We start from the raw sequence: 13,015 nt of genomic DNA on the forward strand, positions 1-13,015 counted from the left end.
AGACGGAGGAAGGGGGGGGGGTGGAGGCGCGATGGGCGCTTTCTTCCTTTTATTTTTGCGTTTCGCCTTAGCAGCCTTTGCAAACGCCCGGGACGCCGTCGGGGGGGAAAGCAGGGCAAAGTTGCGTGCATGTGCGTGGAACGCCTCCCCTCGTCGACCCTGACCGTCGATTGCAAAGGGGGGCTCTTGGTCCCCCCCCCAAAAAAAAGTTGAGGATTTTGTTTCTGTTTGCTTTCCAAGCGCCCTTCTGCTTTCTCCGCGTCCCCCCCTTCCGCCACGACCCCGTCGGAACGGGTGGGTCGTGTCGGGGTGGGCGATCACTTCGAGTCGAGCTCAAACGGCTCGGACGCCGGCTGCCCTCCAGCAGTCGGCGGTGATGTAATAGGGACCAAGGCGCGGGGAGATATATAAAGATCGTGGTTTAGGGGGTGAAGAGCGATGGCTGAGCGGCTGGAGGAGAAGAGCCCCACTTGAGAGGAGCCCTCGGGGACCGAGATCAAGTTCACCAGGAGCTCCGGCCCGGCCGACCCCCACCCCTCTGCCTCCCCTCCAGCCCCTGTTCTCCCCCCACCCCGCCCCAGTCAGGATTTCTCTCCCATGCAACCTGCCCAGAGAGCCTCCGGCTCCTTGGAGGACTGAGCTGTGGGGGCTCCCTCTTCCCCCCCCCCACCCCCGACAGCTTCTTGGGGGGCTGAGCTGCGGGGGCTCCCTCTTTTCTCCACCCCCTCCAGCTCCTTGGGGGGCTGAGCTGTGGGGGCTCCCTCTTTTCCCCACCCCTCCAGCTCCTTGGGGGGCTGAGCTGCGGGGGCTCCCTCGCCCCCCCTCCAGTTCCTTGGGGGACTGGGTTGCCGGGGTTCCCTCTCCCTCACCCCCTCCAACTCCTTGAGGGGGCTGAGCTGCGGGGGCTCCCTCCCCCCTCCAGCTCCTTGGGGGGCTGAGCTGCGGGGGCTCCCTCTTTTCCCCACCCCCACCAGCTCCTTGGGGGGGCTGAGCTGTGGGGGCTCCCTCTTCCCCCCCCACCCTCCTCCAGCTCCTTGGGGGCTGAGCTGCGGGGGCTCCCTCTCCCACTCTCCAGTTCCTTGGGGGACTGGTTTGCGGGGGCTCCCTCTCCCCCACCCCCTTTAGGGGCTGAGCTGCGGGGGCTCCCTCTCCCCCCTTCCAGCTCCTTGGGGGACTGGTTTGCGGGGGCTCCCTCTCCCCCCACCCCCCTCTCTCTCCCCCTTTCCTCCGGCCATCTAAGCCCCAAGCCTGCGGAGAGGGGTATTTTTAGAGCCGTCGCCTCCCCGGGAACCACGTGCGCTGCCCACCCAGGCGGCTGGGGATGAGGGGCCCCCGGTGGGCCTTCGGGCCGGTGCTGCTGCTGGGGCTGCTCTCGCCCTGGCTGTCGGGGCGCTGCCTGCCGGCCTCGGCCCCGCAGCCCAACGGCACGCTGGAGTGGCGCTGGGAGGCTCTCTTCTCGCGCGCCGTGGCCCGGCTGCCCGGCGAGAGGAAAGAGGCCAGCCGCGACGGGGACTATCTGCTGGGCATCAAGCGGCTGCGGCGCCTCTACTGCAACGTGGGCATCGGGTTTCACCTCCAGGTCTTGCCCGACGGCAGGATCCACGGCGTCCACGACGAGAACCGCTACAGTAAGTCGCTCGCCTCGCCGCCCCTTGCCTGCTCGCCCCCTCCCACCTTGCCAGGCGAGCCACCTTGCAGGGCAGCCCTTCCCTCGGCATGCCCGGCTGGCGTCTCGTCTGCCGCCCCCCTAACTGGGAGAAGGGGGAACCTAAAGCCTGCTGGGTCCTTCCCAGGGGTGGACCTGCATTTTTGGGGACCCTGAAGCTTGAACTGTTAGGGAGCCCCCTTCGCAACTAGCAACCATAGGGCAGACCATGTGAAATGGGCATTAGTCAGCATTAACGGGCAACCCTTCCCTTGGGATGCCTGGCATCTTGTCGGCCGCCCCTAACTGGGAGAAGAGGGAACCTAAAGCCTGCTGGGTCCTTCCCAGGGGCAGACCTGCATTTTGGGGACCCTGAAGCTTGAACTGTTATGGGGGCCCCTTCCCCACCGGCAACAATAGGGCAGACCATATGAAATGGGCATTAGAGCATGTTCTAAGGTCAGTATTAAGAACTTCAACCCATTGGCTTATGGTTCAACCACAAATATAGCCTTATTTGAATAACAAACACTTTTAAAAAAAACTCAATCGTGGTGTAGCTGCTAAGAGCGGTGGTTTGGAGTGGTGGACTTTGGTCTGGAGAACTGGGTTTGATTCCCCACACCTCCACATGAGCAGCAGAGGCTAATCTGGTGAACTGGGTTTGTTTTCCCACTCCTACACATGAAGCCAGCTGAGTGACCTTGGGCTAGTCATAGTTCTCTTAGAGCTCTCTCAGCCCCACCTACCTCACAGGGGGTCTGTTGTGGGGAGGGGGAGGGAAGGTGATTGTGAGCTGGTTTGAGTCTCCCTTAAGTGGCAGAGAAAGTCAGCATATAAAAACCAACTCTTCTTCCTCTTTGTTGAAAAATCCACTCATTAAGAAAAAAGTTGCTTCAGGGCCCCTCCAGGAATAGGGGCCCTGAAGCTTAAGCTTCATTAGTTTCATAGTAGATCCACCAATGGTCCTTCCATATGCCCTTGCTTTCTTTCCAGTGCTGCCACTACTAGTGTGTCTATCAGTAGACTCCTCGTACCCTCTCCAAAGGGTGTGGAATGGGGATAATGTACCCCTTGGTCATGAATATCTTGTATGCAATTACATCCCATTGTACGCTTCCAAATTAATGTGTTTGGCAAAGCTTGCCCAAACTCAGTGACATAACCGCAAAGAAAAGTTTTTAAAAACTAACCTTAATTGCTTAAGGTGAAGTTTGAACTGGCCGATCAGGTCCCTCCAGTCAACAGCACTGGCGTGGGTTTTTTTCTAAGGGTAGGTTTGTTGAGGACTGCAACCCCCATGCAACAAACTCGAAAGAAGTGTTGCTGGAGGGAGCTGGACTCAGGTTTTATACTATAAGGCTTCTGACCTAGGAAACGCTTCTGTATAGAACAAAGCAGGAGATGTGCATATGAAGTGCCAGGTATGATCTTAGATGTGTGCAATTATTCGTGCATACATGTCTGATCATACCACATTATGGTGTTTATGTCAGCTTCATGATCTTTTCCTATGTGGAATGGTCCCCCCCTCCCTCCATCAATGAGACATATTAAAGAATCTTCTCTTTGCACTTGAATTCGCCAAAATGTAGCAGGGCCCCCCATGAGGCAGAAGAATCATGAGGGAACAAATTTCATTTAAAATATTTTAGTAATGCTCATGATTACAGGGGGAAATTTGTAAAATGCCTAATGCAAAGTGGTACCCCTTGGCCCACAGGTTTTTGTTGTTGTTGTATTGCATTCTCCACTATCTGTGTAAAATACAAGCAGTCGTGTACTTTTCCCATGACTGGAATTGGCTACTGTTGGGAGCCAGTGTGGTGTAGTGATTAAGAGCAGTGGACTTTAATCTGGAGAACTGGCTTTGATTCCCCAGTCCTCCACATGAGCGGCAGGGACACTAATCTGGTGAACCGGGTTGGTTTCCCCACTCCTACACATGAAGCCAGCTGGGTGACCTTGGGCTAGTTACAGTTCTCTCAGAACTCACTCAGCCCCACCTACTTCACAAGGTGTCTGCTGTGGGGAGAGGAAAAGAAGGAGATTGTAAGAAGGTTTGATTCTCCTTAAAAGAGAGATAAAGTCATCATATAAAAACCAATTATTATTATTAATATTATTATTATTATTATTGCAAAGCAGGGTATTATAGGACTGCAATCTATTTTTAAAAAATAGTATTACAAAACCATGCATTTGGCAATGCAGTTGCATTAGACATTACTTGTAGCATTCAAGCTGTCTCTCCCAGCAGTCTGCTCACCCCCACCCCTGCATTCAGCATTTGGACACACAAGAAAGAAAGAAAGAAAGAAAGAAAGAAAGAAAGAAAGAAAGAAAGAAAGAAAGAAAGAAAGAAAGAAAGAAAGAAAGAAAGAAAGAAAGAAAGAAATGCACTGTCTCTATCCTGAGTGCTACAGAATACAGAAACTTCTGAGTGGTTGATTTATGAGCCAAAATCAACACACGTTGTTGATCCAAAAAGAATCAGGTGCAACATCTGGATATCCCAAGAGCTGTGGCAAAAGGCTGTCCCTTGGTCCCTCTCTGCTCTTGCAACAGGTTTACAAACAGTTAAATTGGCATTCCAGACCCAAGAGTAACTCTGCCAAGAAGTTAGGACAGTCTACCAGAAAAGCATCTGTTAGTGACTTAACCCCATGGCCCTGGGGCTCTAATTCTAACTCCCATCCAACTGAAACAATAGGACGGGGAGGAGGAGTTACACAGACAGCAACCATGACAAATGTTTCATGTGCCCTGAAACATACTGTTACTTATTTTAACCTGGACAATGTGGGAGATCACTGCTGAGCTGGAAAAAAAATCAGCACCCACCTTTCTGACCATATCTGCCCATTTCAGCCAGCTGCTTTGGGCAGTCTCTTTAAGTTTGAAAGCAGGAAGCACATAGCGTAACAGCTTCATAGGGACAGAAGATTATGGGACTCCAATGTGAAAGTGTGAGTTGAGGACTAAGTTGATACGATCAGGCAGCACAACCTAATAAGGGTCAGGCAGTGCATCACGGTCACCATCTAGAGCCACTGTAGATCACTCTCCAGGCAGCTTGTGGAAAGTTAAATTTGCGTGCAGCATTTTGACCATGTGGATGATATGCTTTAATCCATGCTAATACAACCCCCACCCCATTTTTGGACTAGCAAGAAAATCAGTAGTGGTTCCTGCAGTGGGTGGGTGGGGTATGAAGCTAATCCCACTTGGGAGACTGACTTGGGAAGTGCTTTGCATGTTGGTCGTGATGGAGGCAGGGGGGAGATTGGTCCAGAGACTGGCTAGTGGTGCCCAGCATGGACTAATGATCACTGGCCGATACGGGGTGTTGCTGGCCAGACTCCCACTACCTCCTCCTCCTCCACTGCCAAGCAAGACAGTCCAATAAGAACAGGGAGATGTATCCTTCACTAAACTACAGTGGCGGTATCAAGAAAGTGCATGTAGCTTCCCACCACACACATGCACCCAAGCAAGTAGAAAAGAGCAAGAGTCCAGTAGCACCTTAAAGACTAACAAAATTTCTAGCAGGGTATGAACTTTTGTGATTTCAGATACCTGAAGAAGTGGGCTGTGGCTCATGAAAGCTCATACCCTGCCAGAAATTTTGTTATAGTCTTTAAGGTGTAACTGGACTACATGCCGAATAATGCACCTTCAATCCACTTTCAATGCACTTTGCAGCTGGATTTTACTGTGTGAAGTGGCAAAATCCACCTGCAAACTATCGTTGGATTGAAAGTGGATTGAAAGTGCATTATTCAGCGTGTGTGAAAGTACCCAAGCTCTTTTCTACTGCTATTGACAGACTAACACGGCTACCCATCGTGATCTATACCCAAACAAGTAATGAGCTTGTACGATACCAACAACTTTCAAGGTGATAGCAGCTACCATGGAGGGCAATTGAAAGTGGCTTCCATATGGTGACAGTAACAGGTGGATCAACCCCCCCTCCCCCAGGCTGACTCATCAGAAGAGTAATTTCCACTTTGCCCTGGAAGCTTGCTAGAATGACCTTGGGCCAGGCACTTGTTTTCAGATTAACCTACCTCACAGGGTTGTTGTGAGGATAAAATGGAGGAGAGTCAATGCATTTACCTGGGCTGAATAAAGACCTTGCATTCATGGCCCATTACCAATGCTGATTTCTCCACACCCATCTCTCCCCTGGACATCACAGACTCTTCTGCATATCACACCTAATCCAATCAAGCCTGCTATTGACATTTACATACTGTTCCTCTACTTAAAGACCGATGGATTCACATTCTAGCTGTATCTGAAGAAGTGAACTGTGGCTCACGAAAGCTCATACCCTACCAGAAAATATTTTTGTTAGTCTTTAAGGTGCTACTGGACTCTTGCCCTTTTTGACTACTGCAAACAGACTAACACGGCTACCCACTGAGAGATAACCATGTGCACCACCCTGAGCTACTTGGATGAAGGGTTGTAAAAATATACTAAATAAAGAAATAAACCAAGACTCTAATTCCTAATAATTTGTACTGGACTACTAAAAAAATAAAATGTCAATTAAATTGCTCTTAACCTATTTGCTCAATCTTCTTTATTATGGTCATTGACCAGCATTACAAACAATAGACATTTCAATCATATTACACAAAAACATGAACATAATTTAAAATATGACCTTTTAAAAGAGTAGACCATTTAAAATCTGCCGCAACTCTAATTTTCCGGATCCTACTTATCAAAATACAAAATCTGGCTACTTGGTGCAATGTCTGAGAGTTCTTATCTGATAACAAATAATCCAATTTAATTTTGTCATTTTCATCAGAAATCCTATCTAACAGTGGGTTAATTGTTTTTAGTCTAGCTGCCATATAATAATAGGGACATCTCAAGATCATACAAACCTATTTGCTCTGAAATAAAATATGCAGTGTGCTTAGGACTAGAAAAGACATGACTGCTTATTTGGTAGGAGGCCAGCTTTCTTACTTCTGAGTAGTGCTGTTAACCACACTAGAAAATGGATTCAAAATTCCATCCTGCGGTTGTATGGCAGAATAGCCATTATATTGGTATGACCCAATTGACCTGACTAACACAACTAAACTAAAACAACACCTGAATGGGTGTTAAAAAAATTTTTTTTTTGTCCTGTGGCTGAAGATGGTTAAGAACAAATACACACATATCTTTCTTATCTGGATCCCTGTGCATTATTCTTGTTTTACAGGTTTGCTTGAAATCTCTCCAGTGGAAAGAGGAGTGGTGAGCATCTTTGGTGTTAAAAGTGGCCTGTTTGTAGCCATGAACAGTAAAGGCAAACTCTATGGATCTGTAAGTAGCAATTATGTAATATTTAGTGACATACAGTGTACCGCTAAGGAGAGTTACTCCTGTCTAAGCCAGTTGAAATGAATGGGCTTGGACTGGAGTAACTCTCCTTAGGAATGCACTGACAGTCTTTAATCCCTTTTTGTTTTGTTTTTAAATTGATTTTGATTTGTTTTATATTAAGTGGAAGAGCTGCTATCAATCTCAAGTTTTGACTACTTTCAAAATATAACATACAAAATAGAACACATGTAATATCGAAACACTCTTGATGTTAGGCTTCCATAGCCAGATGATATGAGAGCCAGCTTTGATGCAGTGGTTAAGAGTGGCGGACTCCAGCCTGGAGAACTGGGTTCGATTCCCCACTCCTCCACATGAAGCCTGCTGGGTGACCTTGGGCCAGTCACACTTTTCTCAGAACTCTCTCAGCCCATGCGGAGGCAGGCAGTGGCAAATTACCCCCGAACATCTCTTGCCTTGGAAACCCTATGGGGTCACCAAAAGTCAGCTGTGACTTGATGGCACTTTCCACCACCACCACCACCCAGATGACAACTCTCTGGTTATGAATGAATCATTATCTCACGCTGCAGTAGAGCACTGGAAGCGCCCTGGGAAAGCACGGAACACTTCCAAGCTCTGAGGAGGAAACCACCATGCAGACTGCATGGGGAAGTCAAGCAGGTGCTCTTGGTACCGTTTGTCCACAAACTTCTTCCAGTTTGGCAAAACCATTAAAGAGCTTCAGACATTTAAGCACCTGTACACATTTCTGCAGGGTACAAGAACAAACATTTCCGAACAGTATGCTGGGACATACTAGTGTGCTTTGAGAAATTAGTTTAAATAATTGTGCCTTTTCCGAGCTTGGCACTCCCATAAGCATAGGTGGCTGTGCAAACTGCCAGCCTATTTCCTACCTGCCTTCCTGTTTCCAGAAAAATACAATGGGTATTACTGGATCAACTCCCAAATTCAGAGATATGGCAGAATCACCTTCCCTCAGAAGAAACATGTCCAGTGGAAAGGCTTCCTTGAGAGCCAGTAGTTCTCACACACTTCACAAATGAATCACTTGACCTGTTAAAAAGTGTGATTCCAATTTTACTTCAGAAAAAAGTGTGGTTCAGCTATGAGGTGGCAAGTTATAACATAGCTTTTAGTGAGATATAATATCTATAATTGTTGCCACTAAACACAGTAAATTATCTGCTTCAAGAGTTACATCCTTCTATGCCCATTGAAGTCAATGGGCTTAGAGAGGTGAAACTCTCTTTAGGATTGCACTGTAAAGCCTGGAGAATAATGTACTGGAACCTGGTGTTCAATCACACCATACACTTCCTGGCTGCTGCTTTATTCGGTGATGCAGCCATCAGAGACCACTAATAACCATTCATTGGTCATGTTCAACCAGTTCAGGCAGGTATATATAAACCTGATCTCCTGTGAAAAGAAAGAATTTTGGGGAGGAAAATAAATGTAATTTCCAATACACTGAAATAGTCAAAGGCATTTCATTTCTTAAAACCCACTTGGTTGCTAAAAATAGCACACGTCTTGTTTATGGTCATTTCCAGCTGTCCTTCTATTGTGGACTCCTTGTTTGTATAAATTCGTGTGGGCAGAATGTTCAGCCTAATGATTTTGGAAGCAGATCGCTTTCACATGATTTGCTTAAAAGGTAGCAAGGAAAAATCCAGGAGTGGAAAGAGCCAAATATTTTCTTTATATAAACTAGGCTCTGTAGCCTCAGATGTATCCTTACTTTTTGGGTCTTTAATTGGTACAGCCTTTTTATCTCTTCTCCCTATTGTCATTTGCCAGCAATTTCCTTATCTCCTTTTGTCTGTAGGGTATTTTGTCTTTAGTGGTTGACCAAAGGCTGCATTCTCAGGAACACGCCAGCTACAAACTTTTATCAATTTCAGTTTAAGAAAAGGCTTTGTGGATTATAAACTGGAGATCCCTGTGTTTAAACAGGATCAAGTACCGGCATATGCAATTAACATTACATTTAAAAAATGCAAACTAAATGTACAGAAGGGCAGGACATTTTCCTGCGCTGTTGAGGTCAGAGAAGGGTTCAAATAGTGCAAGACTGATCCTTCATCCTTTCTTATCAATCTTCCGTACAAGCCAATGTAGTTATCTGAGTGTAGAAGAAGCAGGCTATGGTGTGCCTGTTTACAAAATGATTTATGCCGAAAGACAGAAAAGATCAGCTAGTTGGTGACTCTACTATCAGGAGTGTATGCTAGGATTTCTGTTCAGCCTGTTCAGAACTCTTGGGGGAAGCCAGATCTTGAAGGAGCTTCCTGCCATGACGTGGACAAGGATCCCAACCTCCAGGTGGAAGGGAGTAATGCCAACAGTGCACCAGATTCAGGAGGTCCTGTTGGAATCTTCTAGCCACCCGTTTTAGCAGCATCTACTTGAACTCTTCATCAGGCCGGATGTTCAAGTACAAAATAAAACAAAGAAAAGGAACAGGAAAAATTGTTTCAGGGCATGATGGAGACAGCCTCAAAACTGTGGCTTGTAGAACCTTAGGGCCTCTCCGTCATGCCATGAAACATCTTTCTCCCCTCTCCACCATTTTGTATTTTGCTTTTTACTGAATAGCTACCGGTAGCTTGATGAAGCGTTCTAAAGAATGTGAAAGATTGCTCCCTATTTTGTGTTGTGGTTGGTCGTTTTAAATAGTATTACACAACTGTTGTTTTTGGGAATTTTTCTGTGAACCATAGGGCTGCCAACCTCCAGGTACTAGCTGGAGATCTCCTGCTATTACAACTGATCTACAGCCAATAGAGATCAGTTCACCTGGAGAAAATGGCCACTTTGTCAATTGGACTCTATGGCATTGAAGTCCCTCCCCAAACCCCACCCTCCTCAGGCTCTGCCCCAAAAACCTCCTGCCGGGGTGAAGAGGATCCTGGCAACCCTAGTGAACCAACATGGCTTTCTATTTGTTGACTACCCAAAGACAAATCCTTATCATCAATGTACAGACAATATGGCCACCTGATGGTTTTTGCCTGTGGCGTGAGTGATGATGAGCAACACAGGTCTTTTCCTATGCCATTTTGAAACTTTGAAAAGTTGTTTTAAAATGCTTTTGAATGTTTCCCCTGTGTCATTACGTTATATGCCAGGCATTGTTCATTTAGCTTTTTTGTTGTTGTTGTTAAAGAAACACCTGCAAGACTTTCTCACCCTTTCACAACAATACCTCACTATTTTGTACATCTTAATTTTAGTTCAGTATAGTTGAACATATTGCAGGCTGCGAAGTCTGTTGTCCTATGCTGGAGCTCACATCTAGAGCAAATAGAGATCAACAGCAGTCTCGTTATTTTCCTATAGATAGGCTTAAACTGGGCAGAAGTGTGGGTGAAGGTGCTAGGACAAATAGCGTAGTATCAGCCCAAAGACATCAAAATCCTGAGCTTCAAGCTGATTGGTGTTGATTGAGCCACCAAGCTCAGGAACATCCTCTTGTAAATCCATGCTGAAGATACAGCTGGGAATGCAGATCATTGAATATACCCCAGACCCTTTCATCCTAGTAAGTCACCTATGCAACTAGGTATGGAAGGATTATTTCTGGCAATAGAAGATACAGTGTCGCACTCCACTCCCCCCCCCCCAACACAGCAGAGTCACCAGTGCTAGCGGCTGGCAAGACAGGACACTTGTGGATAGGTTTGCCAACCTTCAGGTGGTGGCTGGAGATCTCCTGCTATTACAACTGATCTCCAGGCGATAGGAATCAGTTCCCCTGGAGAACATGGCTGCTTTGGCAATTGGACTTGATGGCATTGAAGTCCCTCCCCTCTCCAAACCCTGCCCTCCTCAGACTCCACCCCCAAAATCTCCAGATGTTTCCCAACCCGGAGCTGGCAACCCTATTTATAAAAGCCAACATGGTGAAAAAGGGATTAGTGAGCTGGTTCTCGTAGGTTATCTGGGCTGTGTAACCGTGGTCTTGGTATTTTCTTTCCTGACGTTTCGCCAGCAGCTGTGGCCGGCATCTTCAGAGGAGTAACACTGAAGGACAGTGTCTCTCAGTGTCAAGTGTGTAGGAAGACTAATATATAGTCAGAAAGGGGTTGGGTTTGAGCTGAATCATTGTCCTGCAAAAAGTAACAAAGGTAATGTGCTAACCATTGTCCTGTAAGTATCAAGATAATGTGCTAATGAGGGTGTGGTATGTTAATATGGAACCATTGGTCAACAATAGCCATGAGGATTAGCTTTGGATTTCACACATTAACAGATCACTTTAGGATACAATGGTTCCAACTCTGACCGTGAAAGCCTTCGACAATTTTTTGGATTAGTGAGCATCCAGAACTACTATTCACACTTTGGGAGGGGGGGTCCGTGAAGGTAGGGCCTGAGGAAGTCTGAGACAATGTGAGCTTCTTTCACGTCCCTTCTGAGTTTCCCACATAAACAGCATAAGGTGAGAGATCATACGCAGAGGGCTTTAGAGAAGCAAAAGAATGGGATGGCTGGGACACCAGAGGATTCTGGGCCATATTTTCATATGCTCTGGCCCCTCCGCCCTTCCCCAGACAAGGGAACTCACAGAGACACTGTTGTAAAATAGGCCTCAAAATCCTGGATGAAGACTGGAAGTATTGCACATTTCTGTGCATGGAAAGTGGTGCCCACACTTGGCATGAGTAGTCCAGCATCTTCTGTATTGTTTGTTAAAGAAGGGATCAAGGCTTTTGCTTGTGGCTCTTATTGCACTGAGCCTAAAAAAGTATCTCCAAGACAAGTCAAAACCGCCTTGAGGAAGTGCTTTTTCAGGTGCTTCTATATCAAGAAGGCATTTGTCTAAGTAGGTGTTTGCAGCATCAACTTATGAAAAACAAATAGGGTTGCCAGTAGGGTTGACAGGTCCCTCTTCGCCATCGGTGGGAAGTTTTAGTGGCAGAGTTTAAGGAGGGCGGGTTTGGGGGAGGGGAGAGACTTCAATGCCATAGAGTCCAATTGCCAAAGTGGCCATTTTCTCCAGGTGAACTGGTCTCTATCGGCTGGAGATCAGTTGAAATAGCAGGAGATCTCCAGCTAATACCTGAAGGTTGGCAACCCTAGTTGCCAGGTCCCTCTTCACTACCGGTGGGAGGGGCGGAGCCTGAGGAGGGTGGGGTTTGGGTGGGGTTTGACTTCAATTCCACAGAGGGTGGGGTTTGACTTCAATTCCACAGAGTCCAATTTCCAAAGTGGCCATTTTCTCCAAGTGAACTGATCTCTACTGGCTGGAGATCAGTTGTAATAGCAGATTTCCGGCTAGTACTTGGAAGTTGGCAACCCTAAAAGCAAAACAGAAAGAAAACAACTGCATAGAGCCCCCTTTCTACAATTGTTTGCAACAGCATTTCTGACCCCTAACTTATAACCCCCTTCCCCCCTTCTCATTTCAGAGCCATTTCAACAATGAGTGTAAATTCAAAGAGATCCTGCTGCCAAACAACTACAATGCTTATGAGTCCCAGGTCTACCCAGGGATGTACATAGCCTTGAGCAAAAATGGAAGAACCAAGAAAGGCAATAAGGTCTCTCCCACCATGACAGTGACGCATTTTCTTCCTAGGATTTGAGAGCTGTCCCTTCAAGACCTACCTCAGGGAAGGGGGAGAAGGCGAGACCCATTTGGAGACCGGGAAGGGATCTGTGGTGCACTTTCCTTTTGAGAGTTTTATGCAAGAGTAGATGTAAGATATTTAAGTTATTTAAGTCTGTATATATTGCCAGAAAGTTATTTATAGTTCTGATTTTTTTTTAATTCCTAAGAAAAAGCCCCAACATAAAACAAAAAAAACCCCTCCAACCTAAGCTATTCATTGTACAATGCAACAGTAGAGGACTTTTGCATTGTGGTTTATTTAATTTTTTTTTTTAAGTTATCACAGGTGTGCTGCTATTATGTGTTTTTTAAAAGTGAAATTCAATTCCTATATTTACAATGTTTTGCACTGTTTTGTGTGTTGTACAGTGTTTGTTAGTGGACATGAA

General features: G+C 46.6%; 1 protein-coding gene across 1 annotated transcript; it reads left to right on the forward strand.

Annotated features, from left to right (window-relative positions):
* The first annotated feature begins 1,321 nt into the window (after nucleotides 1-1,321).
* On the forward strand, nucleotides 1,322-12,719 carry FGF4 (fibroblast growth factor 4). Its single transcript, XM_056851807.1, has 3 exons — nucleotides 1,322-1,628; nucleotides 6,879-6,982; nucleotides 12,424-12,719. The coding sequence occupies exons 1-3, from the start codon at nucleotides 1,322-1,324 to the stop codon at nucleotides 12,598-12,600; spliced, it is 588 nt and encodes a 195-aa protein (XP_056707785.1). The 3' UTR covers nucleotides 12,601-12,719.
* The last annotated feature ends 296 nt before the right edge of the window (nucleotides 12,720-13,015 follow it).

The sequence above is a fragment of the Euleptes europaea genome, chromosome 6 (genome assembly GCF_029931775.1).
Source record: "Euleptes europaea isolate rEulEur1 chromosome 6, rEulEur1.hap1, whole genome shotgun sequence".
In the NCBI taxonomy this organism is placed as follows: domain Eukaryota; kingdom Metazoa; phylum Chordata; class Lepidosauria; order Squamata; family Sphaerodactylidae; genus Euleptes; species Euleptes europaea.